The sequence below is a fragment of the Myotis nattereri genome, assembly GCF_964212035.1.
Source record: "Myotis nattereri genome assembly, chromosome: 10".
Taxonomy (NCBI): domain Eukaryota; kingdom Metazoa; phylum Chordata; class Mammalia; order Chiroptera; family Vespertilionidae; genus Myotis; species Myotis nattereri.
This window is the reverse complement of record NC_138085.1, coordinates 27,811,014-27,836,857: the sequence shown is the minus strand read 5'-3', so window position 1 is coordinate 27,836,857 and position 25,844 is coordinate 27,811,014. Positions and strand designations below refer to the sequence as shown.

Sequence of the window (25,844 nt, the reverse complement as noted above, 5' to 3'; positions counted from 1 at the left end):
TGTTAGCTGTAGGCTTGTCATTTTAGAGCTTATTATATTGAGGTACATTCCTTCTATACTCGGTTTGTTGGGAGTTTTTATCGTGAATAGCTATTGAATTTTGTCAGATGCTTGTTCTGCATCTATTTTGGGGTTTATCCTATTCTTCGGGGTCTGACAGGAGGAGGGAAGTTCAGGGAAGTTCGCCTGCGCTGCAGAGGCCAGAAGCTCTCTCATCATCACCCGCTCCTCCAATCAAAAAGCACTGTGCCGAGCGCCTTGCAAAGCTACTATTTCCTTTTGTCCCGCCCTCCCCCGCTTCCTATTGGCGGGTTTCAAACCCTGGGGAGCCAATGAGAGCGGGCGCGGGCGCCGAGCGGGTCCTCGACTGCGGGCGCGGCCCTTGAAGAGCAACTGTCGCGGAGGGACCATTATGGTGCGATCGGGGGTCTCCGCCGCTGCGGGTGAGTGCTCAGGGCGGCGGGCGGTCCCGCGGAGGCTGCCAGCCCCCTCGCCTGCCTCGATGTCCCCACCTGGCGTTTGGGGACCTGGGGGACGTCCGCGCGCGGGGAGTCCGGAGACCCCGCAGGCACTATCCCAGCAGGTCCTGCAGCAGCAAAGTGGGGACGTCCCCGAACCTGGCTGGTTGGCCGGGGTGGCGCGTCCCAGAGGAGCCAGGCGCCCCGACCCCCACCCCCGGCCCAGAGTGGCCTCCGCCGGCCCGAGCCTGCACGCGTGCGGCCGCAGCGCCTCGAGGGCGCGGGCCCGGGCCCCACCTCCCGGGAGGGCCGGCGTTGGCCCGGTGTCGGCCGGTGTCGGCGATGACAGCTGCCGGCCTGACGTGTCCGGGGCGCTTTGCGAAACGACCCGGAGCCCGAATTGAGTGCCTCTGTCCCCGTGTTGTGGCTCAGCAGCGGCGGGTTTGCTCGCCTGCTGGACGTCCCAGACCTGGGCCCGCCGGCCTGTCAGGCCCCACCGCCCCTGCTCTGCACGGCCGCCTCCGAGCCAGAGGGCCACGTGTTGTGTTTTGTTTTGTTTTGTTTTGTTTTGTTTTGTTTTGTTTTGTTTTGTTTGCCATCATTGAATATTAGCCTTTCCCAACCACCTATTTCCCTCAGTCCCTGCCTCTGAGCTCCCTTGATTCTTTCTTCTAACCCTCTCTCGTGGCACCCAGGTTTTGCCTTGTGTTGTAATTATTGTTGTTGTTTTTTTATCTCCACTACTACATGGAAATTTAAAAACAGAAACGTTGACTTTCACCCCTCGCAGATGCCTTGCTTAGAAAATCACCGTAGGCATGTTTGCCATGAACCCCCTAACCTGGCCTGTTTTGTCCTTAGTCCCAAAGGAAACCAGGAAGGGTTTGTAGGCAAAAATCATCATCCCTGTTGGGAAAAATACAGTAAGAGCAGGCCTGGCTCGCAGCTCAGTGGGCCAGTAGGGGAATGTCCTCCCGCCAGGCCTGTGTGGTAGCCTAGGACAGTGCCGGTGAGCACGGCTCTGGGGTGGATGACACCGGCTCGGACCCTGGCTTTGCCACTCATGAGCTGGGCAGCTGGGCATATCGTTTACCCTCTTTAAATTTCAGACCGTAGGGCCTGACGTATAAATGACATGGTTAACGTTGGTATTCACTTGGAGGCGTGGTCTGTGGCCCGGGTGACTCTGTGGTTAGAGCATCTGCCAGGGCACCTTAGGTCTCCGGTTCAGTTCCCAGCCAAGGGCATGTGCCTGGGTTGCGGGTTTGATTCCTGGTTGGGGGTGTGTGTGGGAGGCAACCATTTGATGTCTCTCTCACACATGGATATTTCTCACTTTCTCTCTTTCTTGGTCGCCCCCCCCCCTTTCCCCCTTCCTCCCTCCTTCCCTTCCACTCTGAAAAACAAAGGAAAAAATATCCTTGGGTGAGGATTAACAACCAAAAAAAGGGAGAAGAATATGAAATGAACTGGTTAAACTCCCGCGCTGAAATTCTGTTGTTTGCTTGCCTGTTTTGCAGAAGAGCGGCAGAGACAGCTCCAGGAGTACCTGGCAGCCAAGGGAAAACTGCGGTGCCAGAACAGCAAGTGAGTGTGTCTCCCACAGTGAGGGACTCGCGTTCCCTGGTTGCCAGCAGCAGTGCAAAGCCCTTGTGCTTGTGCTCTGCTCTGACTGCATGGGCGCCCTACGGTAGCTCAAAGAGGGCCTTTCAGTGCGAGCATGACAGAAACCTCTGGGCAGTGTCCGGTACATTGGCGAAGACTTGGGCGTTATTACTGTGAGAGTCTCCAAAGGAAGGAGGGAGGATCTACAGTATCACCTCCCTTGCTGGGAGCTCCCTCCATCCCTGCTCTTTCCTGGGAAAGTAATTCTTGCGGAGGCATTGTTTGGTCAAGGAGCTGAATGATCCTGGTCCCATCCTCCATAGCTGCACATGAACACCCTGCTCTTTGGTCATTCTCTTAGCTCAGCGACTTTAACCGTTTTCATCTCATGGCATACAGAGACTAATTCCCAAAATTCTGCCGCACCAAGAAATACATATTTTTGCTGATCTGACCAAAAAAAGGGGTAATTTTGATTCATTCACACCAGACAGCTATTGTGTTGGCTGTGGCACACTGATTGAAAATCGCTGCCTTAGCACTTACTCTTTTGTTTTTAATATATTTTTATTGCTTTCAGAGAGGAAGGGAGAGGGGGAGAGAGAGAAACATCATAGATGAGAGAGAATCATTGATGGGCTGCCTCCTGCACACTCCACACTGGGGATCGAGCCCACAACCCGGGCATGTGCTCTGACCAGGAATCGAACTATGACCTCCTGGTTCATAAGTTGATGCTTAATCACTGAGCCACGTCGGCTGGCAGCACTTACTCTTGAAATGGACATGATATGACCAATTTACTTTTATCTTTTGTCAACATCTTAGCTCTTCTGAGCATTGATCAATTTTCTGTTCACTTGGGTTGCTAAACCTTTTTTTTTTTTTTTTTTTTTTACAAAACAAATTTTTGCAAATTTAGCTTTCACATTTTATTTTATTTTCACTTTGGGTCTTTATTCAACTTTATTTCTTTGTTTAAATAAACTTACTGCATTTATTCGACAGATATTTATTTAATACCTGTGTAATGTATCTCTCTTGGTTCTGAAGACATGGTACTAAACAAAACAGAGCAGTCCGGCCCTCCCAGGCTTATATTCACGATGGGAGAAACAAAATCAAGTCATGATTGAAATCCCTGTTAGCTTGGCAATTGCTTTTGATCCATGGAGATTAAGTCCTAAATTCTCCTCTACTTTCCTATCCTTTTTCGCATTTTCTGTCTCGCTAGCTAGATTTCATATGTGCCTGTTTCTTTCTTTAATTGTATCGCTTTTTCCCCTGGTAACTCACTATTTGGAGATAGTTAAAACAAGTTTTTTAAACTTGTTAGGCATTATATCTCCATACCTGGCACAGTGCATTAAAACTGTTGGAATATTATGTGTATATGTAGGAAGGACATCTCTGAAGATCACAGGTAGTGAGTAAGAGCAATTGTGTTTTCTGAAGAGTAGAATAATGGGATTAAGGAAGGGAGGATAAGGAGACTTCATTGAATATAATTTTTAATTCTTTTACCATATACAGACATTTTACTGATTTAAAATTTCATTTTTAATCACTCTATTTTCCAAGCCTTGTTGATCCTTCTGTACTAAGAATTAATCTTATTTTTTTCTTTTATAGACCTTATCTTAAAGCCAAGAATAATTGCCCAAATCCTCCATCTTCTAAATCTGTAAGTAGAAATTAGTCTTTTAAAAAAATCCATTTTGAGTGATTAGTAATAAAAAATAATAAAGATGTTAGCAACCTAAAGAAAATGTTTTACACAAATATTTCTCATAAGTATGGGAACAGTGTATAAGGGACAAGACAGAATTGTTTTTTGAAAAGTACAACATATTGTAATTCAGTTTGTTAACAAAAAAAAGTCTTTAAGTGCACTTTGGTCTCTTCATAGCTAACATTTTTGAACACCTACTATGTGTCTCACTTGTAGGTCCTTATAGCCGTATGAGATAGGTACTCTTAGTAGCCCCATTTTACAAATGAGGGAACTGAGTCACAGGACAGCTGTTAAATGACGGAGCTGAGAGCTATTGGTTTCAACCACTTTGGAATGCTGTTTAACAAGAATATGCTCCCTCATCAGTTCTATTCATCTAGATTGTGGATATAATGGAAAAGGACCCCAACATACTTCAGGTTTAACAGAATAAAACTATAAAAAGTTATGTAGTGCATGTATGGGTATAAGGAGTCTATAATACTCTCTGTACTTTTCAGTCGATTTGGATTTGAATCTAAAACTACTCTAAAAATTAAAGTTTATTAATTAAAAAATAAAATACTGATACATGCTACAACATGGGTGAATCTTGAAAGCATAATGCTAAGTGAAAGAAGCCAGACACAAAAGGCCACTTCACATCATACTGTGTGATTCCATTTATACGAAATGTCCAGTATAGGCAACGCTATAGAAACAAAGTAGATTAGTGGTTGCCAGGGTCTGAGGAGAGAGGGAAATAGGGAGTAACTTCTAGCAAGTATGGACTTCTTTATGGAGTGTTGAAAATGTTCTGGAATTAGTGGCGATGGTTGTATAGTCTTCTGAATACCTAAAACCCACTGAATTGTACACTTTAAATTTTACAGGGATGAAAATTATATCTCAGGTTTTTTTAATGTACAAAAAGAACAACTAAGTTTTTTTTAATGTACAAAAAAAGAACAGCACACTTTGATACCAACCTCCATGCCTCAGCAGTTAGTGATAATGGAAAGATCAAAGGTGGCTAGGAATGTTGCGTCTCAAGGAGTAACCCAGCTATAGACATGTGGGTGCACCATCTATCTCTGCCCCCACCTCAGCAACACCGCACATACCCATACAATGCTATGAGTGGACAGTGCCTCGCCCTTAATGCCAAGTGGCTCTGGTTTCAGACTTCTTACATACGCACAAAGTTTACACAGGAACTCTTGACAATATTATTGAATGAAACAGAGAGAGTGGTAGCTCTCGCATATTTTCCCCTGGAAACCTGTACTTTACAAATGTCTGCCAAATTAACCTTCCTGTGTAATTGCTAAGAACTGATGTTCCTGTTCTTTACTATCTCAATTCTAACTTCCCTCCCTATTTTTCAAAGTTCTCTGTAATCTAGTCCTACCTTTCTTATCCAAAATTAAGTCACATGACTAAAACATTTACTTGTTAATAACATAGAATCTAACCTTAAAATCCATCCTGAGTTCACAAATATGACTAACTTCTGTGATGTTAGATGCTTATGGAGAGCTGTTCAAAGTTCCTCAGGCCTCCCTGCATCTACTATCTGTCCTTGGGAGTGATGAGACAAAGGTTCTTGAGTGACATTGTGGCCTTTACAAAGGCAGTGTTGTCTTTAAAATATTAGTGTGGCCGTACAAAGGACTAGGAAGAACTTGGGTGGTACCATAACATAAGTATACTGTGTGTATACCTTTCCAGGGTCCCTCAAATGAACACTTCACTGGGACCTAATGGGCATTGAGCAAGTACTTGTTTGTTTGAGGCATTTTTTTTAAAACAGCAAGTTTTGTATGTTCACTGCATCTCTGCTTAATTCTATCAAGCTAAAAGATGCTGATACACTTTTTTTTTTTTAAATATATTTTATTGATTTTTTACAGAGAGGAAGAGAGAGAGATAGAGAGTCAGAAACATCGATGAGAGAGAAACATCGACCAGCCGCCTCCTGCACATCCCCCACCGGGGATGTGCCCGCAACCCAGGTACATGCCCTTGACCGGAATCGAACCTGGGACCTTTCAGTCCGCAGGCTGACGCTCTATCCACTGAGCCAAACCGGTTTCGGCGATGCTGATACATTTTTATAGGAACTCACTAGAGGCCCGGTGCATGAAAATTCATACACTGGAGGTGAGGGCGGGGGTGGGGGGGTGGGGAGGGGGCGGTTCTCAGCCTGGCCTGCCCCCTGTCACAGTCCGGGAGCCCTCAGGGGCGGGAGGCAACCCGGCGATCAGGGAAAGGCAATGCCCCATTATACCTCTGCTGCTGCCGCTGCCAGCAGCACAAGCCTCGGCCAGTCCTGGTTACCTGAGCCTCAGGCAGCCCTGGGCGTCTGGGCAGCTGCCATCCAAGGCTTGCCTGTGCCCTGGCCCAGCCCTGGGCAGCTGGGGGGCTGAGGGTACTGGGGGGTCTCTGGAGGCAGGCACATGGAGCAGCCAGGCCCGCCTAAGAGCGGGCCCAGCCTTGCTGCACCTGCCACTCCGGCAGGGCTGAGGGGACTGGGCGCCGCCATCTTTGAGGGCGTGTCAGTCAATTAGCATATTCCCTCCTTATTGGCTGTGGGTGCCCGCCATCTTTGAGGGCGTGGCAGTCAATTAGCATATTCCCTCCTTATTGGCTGTGGGCGCCACCATCTTTGTGATGGCGTGAGGATCAATTAGCATATACCCTCTTTATTAGGTAGGGTTATTAAAATCCTCTATTAGTGAGCCTTTATTTTTGCAGGTTTCAACTTCCTTAGTGAAATTCTAAATAAAATAACTAATTTTTTTTAAAGTTAGTTATTGTTATAAATTTTCTCTTTTGATATTTTTCTTTGTCTTTTTAGACTATTAGACCCAAAAAGGATGTTGCCAACCATGTTGCTTTGCCTGTCAAAGCTACAAGACCCATCAGCATTAAACATCAGCCCAGACCTGCCATTATCCCAGGTTCCCAGAAGCCAAAGTTGGAGCCACCAAAACTTCTGGGCAAAAGGCTGACTTCAGGATGTGTTTCTTCTCTCCCAAACTGTCAGCCTTCCAGCAACTGTCAGCAACAGCACGAAGCTGGATCATCCTCTGGAAAGCTGTCGAGGAAAACTGTGGGGTCACTTCATCTACAGGAACTGAAAGCTGCAAAGCAGCAGGTGACAGATCGAGGAAATACTGCACTTACAGACTCTGTGGACAGTGACCGTGGTGAGGGTGAGTCCTCACACAACTTTCTAAAAGAGGTGAACAAAGAGAACTTGTCCCAAACTGTACTGGACTCTGAGAAGACACCACATCCTCAATTATGGACCAAAAGTGAGCCAAAGACTAGCTCTTATAATCAAACCAAGAGCAGTTTGGCCCCTAAACAAGCCTTGGGTAAAAGTTCATTGAATTGTGCTATTCTGAAAGACAGAGCTAATAAACAGTTTGTTGGAGAAGCACAAACCAGGATTCCACCAGGAAAGTCACAACAGCTCCCTAGAGGAACAGCTCTTGCAAAACTAGGAGTAAAAACCCCAAAGACAGCTCCCTCTCACTCTGTTCAGACCCTTAGTAGGACTCGAGCAGCAAAGACACCAGGGACCAAGGACCTGAAGGATATAAATATTAATAGGAGTAAATATGGAAGACCAGGTGCAGCCAAGTTACAGTCACATGCTGCTACTGAGCAAAAAGCAGTGCACACCCGGCCCGGGACACGCCCCAGTCTGCTTCAAGGAGGACCCGACTGCCTTAAGCAAGACCAGAAACCCACGCACCCTTGCTCTAGACCTCAGACGTCATGTGTGCAGCAGAAATCCAAGGCTGTGAGCCAAAAGCCTACCCTGGCTGTTGGCAGCTTCCCTTCAGTCATTCCCAATACCCCAAGCGTAAGAGCAAGTACAGCCAAGGGGAATAAACACAGCAGCAGCTGTCAACAGAAAGCACAGACCCTGGACTCCAAGTTGAAAGGGCCTCTTCCCCAGAATCCCTTCCTAAACAAGACAGCTCCCAAAACTCAAGCTGGTGGCACAGCCATAAATGGAAGAGGAGTCCCAAATGGGACCCAGACTAACCCGGATGTTAAGAAGAAGATCACAGCAGAGGATCGAAGGTATGTTGCTTTAATTCCAAAATTGCAATGTAAGATGATTAGGCAAATTGACCATCAGGAGTACTTGGTCAGAAAATAGGCCATAAATAGTGGCTCCTGGGTTATTCTTAGTTTCAACTCTGAAAAAAGAATATTTGAAGCAAATATAGTAAATATTCTCTAACTTTCTGTGTGCTTGAAGCAGGATGGTTGAGTAAAGAATTGTGGTTGCAGGTATACATGCCTCACTCAGGAAGTCCCTTTAGGTTAAGTAGCAAGGGACGAGGGCTGGGAGGAGGTGGGGAAATGCTAGTCTTTTGTCAAGCAGACCAGGGGTTAAGTCCAGAAAAGCTATCAAGGAAGAAGGAATAGAAAACTATGAGTCTGAGCAGGCAAAGTTTTGGAAAATCAGTAAGGCTTTCATAGTTACAGTTACATGACTGCATTTGTTAAAACACAGAACTGAACTCTTAAAAAGGTGGATTTTACTGCATGTTATTGAACACTTGTGTGTTTTAGGTACTGTGCTAGGACAGTCAGGATTTTTGCCTTCCTAGAGCTTGCAGTCTAGTGGAGAAGACAGGAAGTGAACACATCCTATATAATAAAAGGCTAATATGCAAATTGACTGAACAGCGGAATGACCAGTTGCTATGATGCACACTGACCACCAGGGTGCAGATGCTCGATGCAGGAGCTGCTCCCTGGTGGTCAGTGCGCTCCCACAGGGAGAGCGCCCCTCAGCCAGAAGCGCTGAGCTGGGCTCGCAGCTGGTGAGCACAGCAGCAGTGGCAGGAGCCTTTCCCACCTCTGCAGCAGCGCTAAGGATGTCCGTCTGTCTGCCGGGGGGAGCGGGCCTACGCCAGCAGTCTGATATTCCCCGAGGGCTCCCAGAATGCAAGAGGACGCAGGCTAGGCTGAGGGAACCCCCGAGTGCACAAATTTTGTGCACTAGGCCTCTAGTTGGTTAAATACGACAGGATAATTACAGATAATTTCCTAGTCAGGAAGGACTGAAGGCTGATTATGCCAGACCCCTGAGGCAGGGATGAGCTTGAGTCAAAAGACTTAAAAGGACACCAGAGCTTCTACAGCAGTGGTTCCCAACCTTTTTTTGTCCATACCTCACCTAAGCATCTCTAAAACCTGGTGCCCCTCACTGTGACATATAATTGTTATTCAAAAAGTGAACTCTTATTCACATGGAGGAAGCCTAAAAGACCATTAACTTGGTCTAAACAAGCTTCCAAAGAACATGGCATCCATGAAAGAGAAAAATAAAAGAACGAAAGGAATTTGAAGTAATGAGGAAGAAATCACTAAGAAATTGTTAAAAAAAAATAATATGAAGTGATATGAAAAATAGCAAATAAAGTTTCAAAACATAGTAGAGAACTGAAATGCATAAATATGTCACAATATATATTTATATACTATATATGAGGCCCCTAGAACCATAAGAAATGCAAACAATTTACTGTTAACAACTCACTCTCAAATTGCCCCCCCCCTTAAAAAATCAAATTGCCCCCTTGTGGGGCATGTACCCCACGTCGGGAACCACTGTTCTAGAGGGTAGGGATGGGAGGGAGAGTGGTGCGCCATAATATTGGAGAGGCTGGCAGAACTCAAGTTACACTGCCATTTGCCATAGGAAAAATTTTGAATTTTATTCCTGGTGATGACTCAGTCTGGCTTACATTTTAAAGATCAATCTAGATATGTGTCCACAGGATAAATTTGTTAAGGGTTAAAATGGAATCAAGGAAGGAGATGAGTTAGGAGGCAGCTGCAGCATTTCAGGCGGAAAGTGGCAGTGAAGTGGTCTAGGAGGGTGCTGGTGGAGGTGGGAGCAGTACCGTCCATACGATGGTGTGCGGATGTGGGAAAAGAAAATACTACTCAAAGACAACTCCTAGTTTTCGGCCCTCCCAACTGGGTGGATAGGGACACTGTTACAGATGCAGGGACAGATCTAGAGATGAAAATCGAGCATTGTTTTGGACAATATTAAATTTGAAATGCCTGCCAGACATCAAACAAAAGATACCAGCCAGGATGTGGGTTTTACAAAGGCTGGTGCTGTAGGGAGAGATCTGGACTGAAATGTACATTTGTGAGTCATGAACTAGTTGTCATTTACAGAAGCTAGCAAGTCTACATCCACACAAGGCCCACCTGTCTTGGCTCCTCCCCCAGCAGCAGTCTATCGGCTGCTCAGAAGCAGGAGTGGAGATTGTGAAAAGTGTGGGAGAGCAAGGATTAGGACTTGTCGCCATCTTTTGAAAAAGAGTCCTGAAATTATCGGTCTTTTTTAGAGTAAAGGGGGCCACGTGTGGTCAGGAGCAGACTAAGGAACCGGGCGATGTGGGTCACTTGGAGTGGCCAACACCCTGTTGAGGCCACAGTGCGGGTATGCTGAGTCTGATCAGTGGCAAATATCAAGCTTGTGGTAAGAGAAATGGTGCTGAGTTAGTGAGCTCAGAGATGAAAGTCAAATCTCAGAGTTAGTGCACAAGTAAAATGAAAGTTTTCAGAGAAAAATCATGTATAATCTTGACATCAAGGGATTTGAAGACTGAGATGCTAGCCACCTCTAATCCTAGTAATGCCGCCGCCTTCCGAGGAGGGGCAATTGCCCACTGCTGCCATTACCCATTTGTAACTTGCTTTTAATTCCAGTCTCCTGACTTTGTACTTGAAGGTGTTCAGGGATAGTACTCAAATCCATGCATAGCATATACTTTGAAGCTTGACCATGTATCCAAAACCCTGAAACCATTCCTCCCCTCTAATTGCATAACAGGAAACAGCTGGAAGAATGGCAGAAATCTAAGGGGAAAATGTATAAGCGGCCTCCAATGGAACTTAAAACAAAAAGAAAAATAATAGAGGAAATGAATGTTTCGTTCTGGAAGAGCATGGAAAAAGAAGAGGAAGAAAGGAACGCACAGCTTGAACTGTCCAATAAAATTAACAGCACTCTGACCGAGTGTCTGCAGCTCATCGAAGGGGTGCGTGAGGAGGGTAATCCCCAAAACTTTGACCCAGAGACGTTTTTCTTAAAGTGTTGGGGAGGTAACCTGTCTAAACAGAAATTTAGTTTCTTGCTGTGGGGGATAGTTTTGTGTGGGGTTTTTTTTTAGTTTTGTCTGTGGTTGTTAGTCTACTTAGGGCTTGTATTTCTTGGGCCAATTTTACTAATTTCGTGCCTTTTATTTAAATCAAACTTGTTAAAGAGTTCTCTGTTAATCTTTTTAAAAGGCCATCTTTTGAGTTGTATTGATTATTTTTCTCATATCAATATCTACATCTATTTTTATGTTTATTGTTCTTTTTCTAGTCTTTTAATTGAAAGCTCAGACCATTTAATGCTACATTTGTCTCTGAATTTAGCTTTGGTCATGTCCTTCAGGTTTGATAGGTAATGTCCTTCATCAGTCAGAGTCGAGTCAGAAAAACGGAAACCACACCAGGTATTGTAATAGATAGAGCGTGGTGTTAGGATTGGTTTCACAGTGTCTTACGTGAGTTCCCGAGAAGCAAACACTAAGAATTTGTGTGAAAGTACTTTATTAGGAAGAGGCTCCCAGGAGAATAAAAGGGAGTGGGATGTGGGACCAGAAAGGGCAGGAGGCCAAGCGAAGTCCACGGAGGGTGACCGGCACAGTCCCACAGGAAGCTCTAGGGACAGTGTGAGCCGTGCATCTCAGAGTCAGTCCTGATCAGGGCACTGCACTGAAAAATGGCTGCCCCTGGGGGACAAAAAGTTCCAGGCACTTGTGACTGACACATACTAAGGAGGTGCAGGTGCTGGCTGTTGGGCATGACAGCACTTTGTGAGCATGTGTGCACCAAAATGGTGAAGGGATCATCAGAGGGATATGGGTGCTGCAGCCATATCGCTGGGTCCAGGAGAACATCATGTTGGGGGTACAGACCTAAAAGCTAGGAGAGACCAACCCTGGTGGGACTGGGACTCTAGCTGCCCAGCAGAGGTTGGTGCCACCGACCTGGACGAGGCCCTGCAAGGCTGGGCTCAGACCTTGAGAAAAGGCTGCTTCCCCATTGGTGTGGGCAGGGTTTGTGAATACCAGGAAAAGGGGAGGTAGAACCAGTTGCTGCTGCCAGGGTAAAGGACCATTGTTGTGTGATGAAGGCAAACAAAAATACAACCAGAGATATAGAAGCATCGAACAGACTGTACAACCTAGGAGGGGGAGGGGGAGGGGGGAGGGGAGAAGGAGCGGGGAGAGGGTTAGAGAGCAACCAAAGGACTTGTATGCATGCAAAACCAATGGACACAGACAGGAGTGAGGGCTTGTGCTTGGGGGTGGGGGCTGCGGGGGACAGGTCAATAGGGGGAAAAAGGAGACTCATGTAATACTTTAAACAATAAAGAATTAAAATGAAAATAAAAAGAGGAAGAAGGGGTCCCCTCTCCTCTCCCGCCCTGCAGTTTCCCTCATGCCCCATATAGGCAGAGCCCAGCAAGGAGCTATTGTCAGCAGAAGGTATTTACAGAATTCTAGCCCCAGGGTCACAAAGCAGAGGAGAAAGGAAGGATTTGGAGCTCTGACACCATCATGTAGTAACCTTGTGTTCTTGTTGCTCATTTCTAAAAAGTTTGAGGCTTCCATTTTTAACAGGTCTTTAACTCCAGAGTTATCTTCAAAAGTATCCTTTAACTTCTAGATGTGTCCATTTTTTTCTTGGCTATTTTAATTGTTAATATACTGCATAGAATTTGTTGACATTTTCTTTCTGGCCTTAATGTCTGATCAGTCTTGGTAAGTGTTCCAAAAGTGTTTGAAAAGAAAATGTATTCTCTGTAGAATGGAAAATTCTACATGGGTATTCATTAGAACAAACTTAGAAAATATTAATAGCACAGTTATTTGTATTTGTTAGTTCATTTGTTGCTTTCCAAAAGAAATATGCCAAAGGCTCTCCCTGGTACTTTGATTGATGATTTCTCTTCATATTTCTGTCAAACTTTTACTGCCTAATTTTTAAATTAGATTTATTGGGATAACATTGGTTAATAACATTATATAAACTTCAGGTGTACAACTTTATAACAGGACATCTGTGCACTCCATTGTGTCGCCACCCGAAGTCTAGTCTCCTCCCTTCGCCGTATTTTCCAGTTCTCTTGTTAGGTACATAAAGACTCATGACTTGCTTTCATTTCCCTTCTGTCTTATGTTATTCTTGCCACACCTGCTTTTTGTTTATGTTAGATGTTATAGGGTAAATCTTTTTCCATCCCTGAATTTCTAGAAGTATATCTCATGTGAATACTTACAGTTGAATTTTTTTAATTAATCTGGAATTCTCTGCTTTTAAAAAGCACATTTAGCCCACACACATTTATTGTAATTACTCATCTGCTTAAATTTACATCTGTCATTTTATTTTATAATTCAATTTATATGAATTCTTTTTTTTCCCCCCCTCATTTCTGTGTTTGATTTAATTTACCTTTTTCCATAAAGAAGTCATGTAAGTGAAAAATCACAAAAGATTATTTCACTCACATGCTGAAATCATAGTTTGGCTGGGGGAAATTTCTAAATTCAAATTGTTTTCCCTGGAAAATTTGAAGTTACTGTTTTATTTTGTTTCTTGCATCTGGGGTTGTTGATTTATTAAAGTTTGTGTCAATCTAATCCGCGCTCCTCTGTAGATAATCCTGGTTTTCCTCTCTAGAGGTGCTTAGGGTTTTCTTTTTATCGTTTGTTTTCTAGGTATAGTTTTCTAAGTAAGGACCTTTCAGTCTGAACACTTTTTTCCTTGGTCAGTTCTTGGAGATTTTCGTCTACAACTGCTTTGAGTGTGTGTTCAGCTTTGTTCTCTCTGTTTTTTTCTTCTAGAAGTTCTCTTGCGCAATATTGAAATTACTGCATAATAGACATATTCTCCAGAATTTTATGTCTCCTCATGTAGTGTTGGTAATTCTTGACTATGAGCTGACCTCTGTGTCTCCCACCTCCCCTCCCCCATCTCACAAGGAGTAGGAGGTGCTGCCTGGCTGAGTACACTGGTACTGGGTGCATGTTCCTCCTGGTCCATTTCCGTGCCCTGCTCTGGGTACAAGCCAGGGGGGCACCAAACCAGTGAGGCCACTTTAAAGTTCCTTTTTGTGGAACTTCACCCTCTTTCATATACACCTGTACAGATCCCCCAAAACACACACATACACACCCCTATACCCTGACACACCTATGCCATCATCCTTTATGCCTCCGTTAGAGTCATATGGAAATTATGGTCACTATTCAGTGTTCACATTGTTGTGGATGTTGATTGTCGGTTTGTTTTGGTTTGGTTTGGTTTTACACCACATAAAAATGTAGAACATATTCCTTACTTCAGCTATGATAAACATTTTCCTGTTTGGTCTCATGTAACTCTTAAAATTTAATAATCAATGTCAAAACTCAATGAAATGTACTATTTAAATGAGTGTATTTCATTACGTGTAAACTGTACCTTGGTAAAATTGAAATGTTTTTAAAGTTAAAAATCATTATTGATCAGACTGATTTCTGCATAACTGCTATGTTAATAATAGGACACATGAGTAACAGTGAGATGGTAATAATTTCCTCTGGGTATTTTTTTTCCTAGGGTGTACTTTCTAATGAGGTATTTACCATATTGTCTAGTATTCCTGAGGCTGAAAAATTTGCTAAATTCTGGATCTGCAAAGCAAAGTTCTTGGCAAGTAAAGGCACCTTTGATGTTATTGGACTATACGAAGAGGCCATTAGAAATGGGGCAACAGTGAGTATCTGTCTTGAGTGGGTGATTTCCTGAAAATTCTCTCATACTAGTATGAGTTCTGTCATTTGCAATATGGCAGTTTATATTGCACAAATTCGTGCACAGATGGGGTCCAGCCAGCCCAGCCCCAATCAGGGCTGGGCCTGCCAGGATGAGAAGATGGCGGGAGGTTGGCCAGCCAGCCCTCCCCGATCGGGCCCAATCGGGGCAAGGCCGGCTGGGGGGAGGGGCTGCGGTTGATTGGCCACTGGGCCCCACCCCCTATTGGGGTTGGGGGGCTGATTGGGGCCAGGGCCAGCCATGGGGAGGGGCTGTGGGCAGTGGTTCAGGCGGCCCCACCCCCAAATGGGTGGGGGGTGCTCATCAGGGGCCTGCAGCCTGGGGAAGGGGCCATGGGTGGTAGGTCCACCAGCCCTGCCCCTGATCGGAGTGGGGGGGGCAGATCTGGAGTGGGGCTGGGCAGGGGAAGGGCTGCAGGAGATTGGCCGGCTGGCCCCGCCCCCTATTGGGGTAGGGAGGGCGATCAGCGAGAGGGGCTGCAGGTCAAACAGGGTGGTGGGGACCCATAGGGGGCAGGGCTGGCCACGGGGAGGGGCTGCAGGAGATTGGCCAGCTGGCCCCGCCCCCTATTGGGGTGAGGGTTGTGATCAGGGGCGGGGCAGGCTGGGGGGAGGGGCTGCAGGACTATCATGGTGGGGCGGGCTGGGGGTGAGGCTGGCCAGGGGGCAGGGGGTGTGTTTGGGCAGCCGGCCCTGCCCTTGATCAGGGTGGGAGAGTCCGATCAGGGGTTGGCTGGCCAAGGGGAGGGGCCGCAGGAGGTTAGCCAACTGACCCCACTCCCTGGTCGGGCTGGTTCCCTGGCCACCATGGGCATCACAGCGACCAGTCACTCAGGTTGTTTCAGCATTACGCAGGCTTTTTAAATATGTAGACTAGAGGCCCAGTGCATGAAATTCATGCATGGAGGGGAGTGTCCCTCAGCCCAGCCTGCACCCTCTCTAATCTGGGACCCCTCGGGGGATGTCTGACTGCCGGTTTAGGCCCAATCCCCAATCTCACCGGGATCGGGCCTAAGCCGGCAACCGGACATCCCTCTTGCAATACGGGACCGCTGGCTCCTAACCACTCGCCTGCCTGCCTGCCTGATTGCCCCCTAACGGCTCTCCTGCTTGCCTGATTGATGCCTAACTGCTCCCCTGCCAGCCTGATCGCCCCCAACTGCCTTTTCCTGCCGGCCTGATCACTCCCAACTGCCCTCCCCTGCCAACCTGATCGTCCACAACTACCCTCCCCTGCTGCGACCCACCTCCTCCACTGGGCCCTGCCTCTGCTGTTCGCACAGCCATCTTGTGACGGCCATCTTGTGACAATGTTAGGGCGTGATGCGTGAGGGTGTGACGACCACCTAGGCTATTCTTAGTATAGATTATATATGTAATGTAACTTCTAATTCACTTCATAAAGTTATACATAGAATACGAAGTTCAATATGTCCTTTATGAACATTTTATTAAAATATGACAAGGCTCAGTGTTTGAGTGTCAACCTATAAACCAAATGATCATGGTTCTATGCCCAGGTGGAGGAGGGATCAGTGATTCTCATCATTGATGTTTCTATCTCTCCTTTCCCTTCCTCTCTTAAGTCAATAAAAATATATTTTTAAAAATATTTATGCTGTATAAACTAATGGTCACTAATGGACACTATTTATTTCTTTTTCTTTGAGCCCTTTCTCCCAGACTCTTCTGATCTGTCCCAGTCTCGGCAGGTAGCTTCACCCCAGTCCTCATGGACTACAGTGGGAGCTCCTCTCACCTTCACCGTCAGATTCCCTTTGTGTCCTTACACCTCCGTTCCTAGAAACCATGTCAAGTTTACTTCTTCCTGCATTGTCTGTTTCTTCTCCAGTGCTTTCTCTCCTCTCCTCTCTCTCTCTCTCTCTCTCTCTCTCTCTCTCTCTCTCTCTCTCTCTCTCTCTCATTCATTTTGTTTTGTTTTCTATTGCTCATTAAAAGCTCTACTCAGATGCTAGTGAAACTGGGCTGTTGGCATATAAGAGGTGGGTTTGAAAAGGCTTATTGAAAGACATGGGCACAGGGGTGGGGCTTTACCTTAGGTGATCTAGCTGAATCAGTTGGCTGAAGACCCTCATTATCAGTAGTTTTGGGTCCTTCCTCTTAGACAAATCATCTTCTCTAGAGAAGACTTTTCCAGTTTCCTTCTGGGAGCCAGGAACAGTGGGGAGAAGAGTGGGATTCTCAAGCTTCAGCAGGAAACTTTCCTTTATCCCTTCCTCTCAGTAGGCACCCCACTTTCAGTCCTGTAGGATGTTGCCCGTGGACCTGGAGAAGGCCCCCGCTGTGTTCTGTAGGGAGTGGGGCACAGTCACCAGGCTGCATGGAACTCAGAGTGCAAAGTAGGCTGGGAGGCAGATGTTCAATAGTCTTGCTGATCCTGCCCACCCGTTCCGGTGCCTTCCCGAGGCCCTGAGGCTGGGTCAGTTTGTTTCTTGGCCAAGCTGCCAGCTTCAGAGTCGGCTCTTTCTAGTTGCTCCAGTTGGTCGTTTCTTCCTTCTACATTCCAGCTTCCAAAATCTTGTTGCTGTTTCTCCTTTCCTATTTTTTATGGTTATTGCCTCCTTTTAATCCCTTTCCTTTTATCAGTTTCAAGGGGGTTTAAAAATAAATATATTGCCAATTCATCACCTTTAACTAGAAGCCTGTAAAAACATGGAAGACACCTGATGAATGTTTTATGTAATTCAGGCTCTTTGCAATGTAATCTGTACATTTATTTACATATTTTTAAGCCTAAAACATTTTAGATTTTATAAAAATGTATGGATAGCTTTGCTTTTATGCTCAGTACCAGGTCATACCTGTTATTTATTTGATACAGAGTCCAGGTCAGAAGACCAGCCTCCTATGAGAATGTGCAGTTCATTTGTGATGTTCTGCCTTAGGTCATGGCTTGCCTACTTTGGAAAAGAAAGGCTCTCTCAGCTAATTTTTTAAAAAACTACCTTTTTGTAGTGCTTTTAGGTTATATTACCAAGTAAAAGATGAAAGAATAGAAAGGCTGAGAGAAAATTGTCCAAAGTGCTGATAACTAAAGCTTGTAATTGGGTGATGAGACTATGGGTGATTTCCTTTTTCAGGTTTGACCTATTGTTAACATTTTTTTGTAATGAGGTATATGACTTTTATAATAAAAACCAAAATTAACTAAGACAATTCTAAGAATGTATGCCACATTTTTTGTATGGCTATCTTTATATCTTTGGGCCAGAATCTGTATATGGGAACACATCTTCAATGGGATCATATAAGTCAATAAAAAAATTAATTTGTTTTAGATAAATTTTCTTATAGACAACTTTCCATCAACCCATCTCTCCATTAAAGTCAAGCATGCCACCATTTAACCGACATTTTCTTTGTTTATTTTTTCCATGAAGCTATAAGTCTGAAATTTTTTAAATGTTATTTATATTTAGAACAAGAGATAAAAGAAATATTTTTATTATAAAAAGAAGTTCATTTGCCGAAACCGGTTTGGCTCAGTGGATAGAGCGTCGGCCTGCAGACTGAAAGGTCCCAGGTTCGATTCCGGTCAAGGGCATGTACCTGGGTTGCGGGCACATCCCCAGTAGGAGATGTGCAGGAGGCAGCTGATCGGTGTTTCTCTCTCATCGATGTTTCTAACTCTCTATCTCTCTCTCTTCCTCTCTGTAAAAAATCAATAAAATATATTAAAAAAAAAAAAAAAAAGAAGTTCATTTGATGTTACACAGAGTTTCTTAGATCATTTTTTCATGAATGTTTTAATATTGCTCATGTCTTTTCATCCTTCCTTCCAGCCAATACAAGAGTTGCGGGAAGTTGTTCTTAATATTTTGCAAGACCAAAACAGAGCCAGAGACGGTACTGTGTTTTGTATTTAAATTCACTCCCTTTAGCCCTATAAGTACAAGTCATTGAGGGTCACCTAGGAGAAAAAGAAGTCCTCTGAAATGCCTCTCGCCCTTGGTTTCTGTGGTCTGGCCCTCTCAACCAGTATCCTTCAGGAGATAAAATGGATTATTTTTATGAAATTAGAAGGTGACCAATCTTTTTCCTTAAGAATAGATTTAACTTTGGGGAACAAGTCACATGAAATTACAGCTACTAACGCATCACTTTGGAGAATGAGGCTACAGAGTAGATATACTCAGTGGCACTCTTACTGGAAATGAGGCTAAAATTCAAATGTTTGTTTATAATATATGACAGTATTCTTCCAAGAGATGAAAAGAGGAGACAGGAATTCATGTCTTATTACTTGTTCACCCTTATTGACCTTTCTTAGGGTCTCAGCCTCCAGTCACAATTTCTGCTATCTCAGTCTAATTTTCCTTCTTTTCATTTTGGTTGTTAAGGTTGGGCTACTGTGCAAATTGAGTTAACACAGACATTTTTCACCCACTTTCCAAGGCAAGAGCCATATGGTCATCCTGAGTAAGGAGGGGAGTTAACCCTAGTGAGTCAAGAAAATTGACCCAAGGCGTGGTATAGGGTAGGGTAAAAGGCCAGTGATTAGTCCCTGGGAGAGCTCTCTGGAGAGTGAATAAGAGACTGGGGTGGGGCTCTGTTCAGAGTTACCCATCCTCGAGTGGGGGGCAGAAGAGGGATCAAGAGGCAGCCTGAGGTAGCTGGGCACTGCTGCAGAGCTTAGCAGCAAAACTGGCTGTAAGTCCCACTTCAGAGCAGTTTCTCTTTTTTCGTATCTGGGTCCATAAGGAAGTCATCATATAGGTTACAATGATTTCATTGTATTGATTTTAGCTAAGTACTAAATTGCTAAATCTTGCTTTCCTTCTTGACCTTGTGTACACAGGAATTACCTCTGAATCTTTGGTTGCTGAAACTACTATACCACCCATAGAAGAGCTGGCCAGGGACATGGAATCTGGAAGAAAGTCTTGTCTTTCTCCAAAAGAGAGAGAACAGGTTCCAGCAACACCCCAAATAACCGTGGCAGAACAGGATCGGCACCCTGGTATCAAATTACAGGTCGCCCCCATCCCCAGGTAAGCACTCTCTGAAGCAGGCTTCGTGCTCACAGGCCCAGTTCTACTCCACAGATCCAAGTACTGTCAGTGTTTGCACATCTTCTGCCTCAGAGATAGATGAGGTGGTGTAATTCATTCTTGGCATTGAGGGAAGGAGCTGAGGGTGAGGGGAGGGTTGGAACGGACCGAGAGAACTGGCCTACGGGTGCTGCTGGAGTCACAAGGGTTTGGGGTGGATTTCTCCTTCCTCTTCACCCTCACTAGCCTTGCACTTGTAGACCCCACCTTCCTTTCCTGCCAGCCTGGCACGGATTGGGGGGGGGGGGGCACAAAGTGCCAACAGGGGCAGCCTCTGCAGCTGTGCGGAGGAGGGGCAGCGAGCAGCCCCATAAAAGCAGGGGGGGCGGCTGGGTGTGTACTGGTTACAGACTGCTCAGAGTACCAGTTGGCTTTTTAACAAGTGTAAGTTTAAGGCAGAATCCATAGTAATTTAAGGAATTGTGTCAGGTTATCAGGGTCATTTTTTGAAACATTAATGTAACATCAGTCTCTGTTCATGATCTGAGAGCGGATGGAGTCCACCCAGTTCGTTCTGACAATCAGAAAAGGGCCATGTTAGGACGAGAGCTGCTCTAGACAGAACTATCAACCGACATTGAAATATCTATTGTGTCTTATTAATAGAATGAGAAAAAAATAAAGACAAAGTGGAATTTTAAAAGAAGCGATAAAGTTGTGAATACCTCTCTTGTCTCTCAGAATAAGTGGGATGCCGGAAGTGCAGGACATGAAGCTGATCACTCCCGTACGGCGCTCAGCGAGGATCGAGCGAGCCGTGTCCCGCTACCCGGAGATGCTGCAGGACCATGATTTAGTGGTGGCTTCTCTCAGCGAGCTGTTAGAAGTGGAAGAAACAGAGTGTTTTGTATTCCGTAAAAATGAGGCTTTGCCTGTAACATTAGGGTTTCAAACCCTTGAATCATAACTTCTTGAGCCTCCATGAGACAAGAAATGCCCTCGTCCAGCTGACCTGGGGGAAACTGTCGTGGACGCAAACCAGGACTTGGAAAGTAGCTTGCAAGACTCGCTCTCAAATTGTCTATCTCACACAGGATAACCTTGGCTTGTTTGTTTAAGGTTGTCGTTTGCCAATTTCACGGCATCCAGAAATTTCACACTATTGAACATGAATTTATCCCACAAGTATGGTAAGGGCATGGAAGGTTGGTGCCACAGTAAGACAGACCTTCCTTCCTGCGTCCACCTTAGTCCTCCCAGCGTGGACGGTCTGAGCTCAGGTCATGTGGGACATGACAGGCCAGCTGGTCAGTTCCCCTCATTCTACAGATGAAGTTATGCTCACCGTGCCTTTGCTCAGCAATCACACATGGCTTACATATGGCCTTTGCCTCTGTCACCGTGTCCTTGTGACAAGGGCACGTCCTTGCTCTGCCAGATCTCCTAGTGAAACAGTCCTGGATTGGGATGGTCGTCGAGTTTGTTATATCCAGACCTAATTTTTGCATTTGTTGTTCAAAATGCTTTAAGTAAAGGCAAAAATGGGAGCAGGTGGGGAAGGATGCTTGCTTTTGCACTTCGGTTCTTTGCTCTGCCAGGGAACCCCCGCCTGAAAAGGCGGAGTGAGCCTCAGAGACTCTACGGGTTGCCTTTCTTCCTTCTGAGCAACTGCTCTTGGGAAGGTAAAATCTGAATCACTGTAAATATAATGTAGAGAACCCGGTTCAACAGCTTTCTTAATATTTAAGTATTAACCAAAAAAGAACATTAAATTTTGTTTATTCCTGCTTCATTTTATCTTATTTATTACAAAAGAAACAGTGATGATGGCGTGAGAATTAGTGCTTTGTCTGGGGAACCACCAATAGGCTACTCCAGAGGCCTATGGGACATTGATTACCCTGGAGAGCTGACCTTGATCAGGGTCTGACCATCAGCCACACCCAGGAACCAGGCTTATTCATTGTGAGAGAAGCAGATCCATCTCTAGGTCAGATGTATAATAACAAGGTTCATGAAACAGCTATAACGACTGCAATGCGGATAGATTAAGAAGTAGATTGTTACCACAACCACAATCAGGAATGTGTACAGCCAGCCCTTTCCTCCCTTTAGACAGACTCACTTTTACTTGTGATACCACCAAATGCCCACGGGGGTTCCTAGGGATCACAAAATCTGAAAATGGGAGTTATTTTTCCAGGTTCTTTGTCCTCGGGCCCTTTGTGCATTCCCTACCCCAGGAGGAAATTCTAAGAGTTGATTTTTGTAGATTCAGATACTGAACATATTACAGCACCTTTCCAAAAAGCGGGACCTAGGGTCTTTCCTGATGAAATGCTACCCTCTACCCATGATAAGAATCTACTGTTTAAAGGACCAGGAATACCTGGTCCTTGCCTGGGCTGGCCCAAAGTCAACCCAGGATGAAGGAGAGGCCTTGGGCTCCAAACCTGAAATGCAGATGTGAAAAATGACTGAGCGCTCGGAGCACATGGCCTGTTGCCCCTTATTTGTCTTCAGATGTTCCAGGTGTGTCCCTTTTTATCCACAGAAAATGCCACCAGTGGGCTGTGTCTAAAGTTCGTCTGTCGTTTCAAATGCAGAGACTCATTCTCAGTCTCCATATATCCCAGCTGGCACCGCCAACAAGGGACAGTGGCATTAGAACAAGGGCAGGCCAGGGCTGAGTACCACACACAGCAGTTCCTACCAAAGTAATGATCGTGGGTTTGTGTGTGTGTGTTTTAATGTTCTTTTTGGTTGTTAATCCTCACCTGAGGATATTTTTCCCATTGATTTTTTAGAGTGAGTGGAGAGAGGAGGAGAGAGAGAGAGAGAAACATCGATGTGAGAGAGACACATCAATTGGTTGCCTCCTGCATTCGCCCAGACCAGGCCAGGGATGGAGCCTGCAACCGAGGTATGTGCCCTTGACTGGAAGCAAACCTGCAATCCTTCAGTCCGAGGGCCAATGCTCTAACCACTGAGAAACCAGCCAGAGTACAATCACTTTTTTTTTTAATTTCAGAGAGATAGGGAGAGGGACAGATAGCAACATCAATGATGAGAGAATCATTGATCAGTTGCCTCCTACTGAGGATTGAGCCCCCAACCCAGGCATGTGCTCTTGACCGGAATCAAACCCAGGACCCCTCAGTCCGAAGGCCAATGTTCTATCTACTGAGCCAAACCAACTAGGGCACGATCACATTTTTAAAGCACAAGTATAACTTCTCATATGTATTAATGCACCAAGTTCAAGGACATCTGGGCTATCACATTTACTGTCTTCCTAATGACCTGGAATGAGGTCCTCTACAGCCAATCATGTATTATGTGCACAGAAATACTTCTTTTTTTGTTTTGTTTTTTTAATAATTCTTTACTGTTGAAAGTATTACATATGCCCCCCTTTATTCCCCCGTTGACCCCCTCTAGCCTGCCCCTCTCCCCCGGCCCCAGGCCCTCACTGCCTCATATATGCATGGCCTCGTCTGTGTCCATGGGCCATGCATATATGCACAAGGTCCTTGATTGATAACCTCCCACCCACTCACCTTCCCCCGCCTTCCCTCTGAGATTATGCATCTGTTCCATGCTTCCTTGTCTCTGGTTCCACTCCGTTCATCAGTTTATTTTGTTCTTTAGATTCCACATATGAGTGAGATCATGTGATACTTGTCTTTTTCTGCCTCACTTATTTCACTTACCATGATACTCTCCAGGTCCCTCCATGCTGTCTTAAAGGGTAAGAGATTATTTTTTACTGCTGCATAGTATTCCATGTGCCACAGCTTTTTTATTCACTCATCTCTTGATGGGCACTTGGGCTGTTTCCAGATCTTAGCTATTGTAAATTGTACTTCTATAAACATAGGGGTGCATATATTCTTTCTGATTGGTGTTTCGGGTTTCTTAGGATATATTCCTAGAAGTGGGATCACTGGGTCAAGTGGCAGTTCCATATTTAATTTTTTGAGGAAACTCCATACTGTTTTCCATAATGGCTGCACCAGTCTGCATGCCCACCAGCAACCTCACCAGCACATGTCATTTATTGATTTATTGATGATAGCCATTCTAACAGGTGTGAGGTGGTACCTCATTGTCATTTTAATTTGCATCTCTGATGATCAGTGACTTTGAGCATTTTTTCACATGTCTCTTGGCCATCTGTATGTCCACTTTGGAGAAGTGTCTATTTAGGTCCTTTGCCCATATTTTAATTGGATTATTTGTCTTCCTTCTGTTAAGTTGAATGAGTTCTTTATATATTTGGATATTAGCCCTTTATCAGATGTAAAATTGCCAAGTATGTTCTCCCATACAGTGGGCTCCCTTTTCGTTTTGTTGTTGGTTTCTTTTGCTGTGCAGAAGCTTTTTATTTTTATATAGACTCATTTGCTTTTTTTCTCCTTAGTTTCCTTTGCCCTAGGTCCACAGTGGTCGGCAAACTGCAGCTCGGCAAACTGTGGCTCGTGAGCCACAGGCGGCTCTTTGGCCCCTTGAGTGTGGCTCTTCCACAAAATACCGGCTCTTCCACAAAATACCGACTTCTGCGCATGGGCCACAAAGTTTCAATTGCACTGTACGTGTGTGCCTGCACGTGGTATTTTGTGGAAGAGCCACACTCAAGGGGCCAAAGAGCCGCATGTGGCTCGCGAGCCTCAGCTTGCCAACCATGGCCCTAGGAGATGTATCCCATAAACATACTGCTACGAGAGATGTCTGAGATTTTGCTGCCTATGATTTCTTCTAGGATATTTATGGGTTCATGACTTAAATTTAGAAATACTGTTTTTTAAAAGAAATTGTCCCCTGCTGCATTGGGCCACCACTTCTTGTGCGATCTCTTTCCTCTACTGTTGCCATTGCCACCCCTCCATGATCCATCCATCTGCCCTCCAAGTGACCCGAAGCACCTCATGGCATCCCTGGAATCCAAACACACAGCACCCTTTCCACTGTGATGAGGCCCTGGCACCCCCTTGCTATATCTCCTGCCGAAATACCAGGATGCAAAGATTGTGCCAACCCAGGACCCAAAACCCTGGCTTCTTGTGATATCCTGGTAGACATGGTTGGCGAGTATGACCCCCAGATGCCAATTCACCAGAGGTCATTCACAGAGACCATGAGCTCCCCAGCCCCTGGGAAGCCGTGGCTGACCCAGCTGAGCAGTGCGGACTCATCTACCTGCATCAGCACAAGCTGTGGCCAGATGCTGAGTATTAGTGAAGAGCACAGTAGGGTGGGCCCCGTCTATGGCAAGATGAAGGAGAACTTTGGGGAGGAGGTGGATGCAGTGGGACAGCCTCGATGTGCACTGACCACTGTGTTGTACCAGGGTTGCCCGGCTTAATCCCACCTGGAGCCAGCCCAACCAGCACGCCGAGGCCGGGCTCAGGGGGGCAGGGCATCTGGTTCAGAGGAGTTTCTGCAGAGACTAGTCTTCTACCAGCACAGCTGGCGGCCAGCACAGATCTGGGTGGAAGAGGCCCTGGCCCAGAGATTCCAGGTGGACCCAATAGAACTGGAAAAAGGCGGCCCTTCCCTGATAGGAGCCTCTCTATCACCTGGAATCTGTGCTGTCACCCCTGGTGACCATCGCCTTTGTTATCTACAGTGACCAGGCTGGACAGTAGACACAGTAGGGTACAGTGTGCCCAAGGAGCTCCATCCGGTCCACGTCTGGTCTCCGTCCAGAAGACCCCTGCCAAAGCCATGCTGAGGTCTTCCGGGCGAGGCCCAAGGCCAGGTCAGTGCTGCTCCTGGCTGCATCTATGTCCATGCCAGTGGCTTCACTGGTGGTCACCACACCCAACAGGGTGCCACCTTGGCCCAGCGCCTATGCCCCCCACAAATCCCCTCATCCAATAAAATTTCTTCCATTTAAAAAAAGAAAGAAAGAAATGTGCAGAAATAAAATTGCATGTGCAGCTCAGGGAACTTGTTACACACATTTCCCTGGCTAAGAGGCTGGGGGGATGCCTCGGATAAGCAGTGCTTCCTCCCGGAAAGAAGTGTTCTTGGCTGCAAATCCGTCCCATTTAAGAGAGGTCAACACGGTGCTTCTCCCGTCCACACTTGTCCTGTTACCTGAAAAATACCTCAAGTGGAAGAC

General features: G+C 45.7%; 1 protein-coding gene and 1 pseudogene across 2 annotated transcripts; both read left to right on the top strand.

Annotated features, from left to right (window-relative positions):
* Window positions 1-337: 337 nt before the first annotated feature.
* On the top strand, window positions 338-21,504 carry CKAP2L (cytoskeleton associated protein 2 like). Its single transcript, XM_081101450.1, has 9 exons — window positions 338-443; window positions 1,979-2,045; window positions 3,696-3,747; window positions 6,638-7,878; window positions 10,664-10,871; window positions 14,491-14,646; window positions 18,509-18,572; window positions 19,525-19,717; window positions 20,459-21,504. The coding sequence occupies exons 1-9, from the start codon at window positions 413-415 to the stop codon at window positions 20,682-20,684; spliced, it is 2,238 nt and encodes a 745-aa protein (XP_080957576.1). The 5' UTR covers window positions 338-412; the 3' UTR covers window positions 20,685-21,504.
* Window positions 21,505-24,604: 3,100 nt separating this feature from the next.
* Window positions 24,605-25,365, top strand: LOC308526408 (MYG1 exonuclease-like; annotated as a pseudogene). The gene has a single exon. The product of its transcript is annotated as an MYG1 exonuclease-like (transcript).
* Window positions 25,366-25,844: the final 479 nt, after the last annotated feature.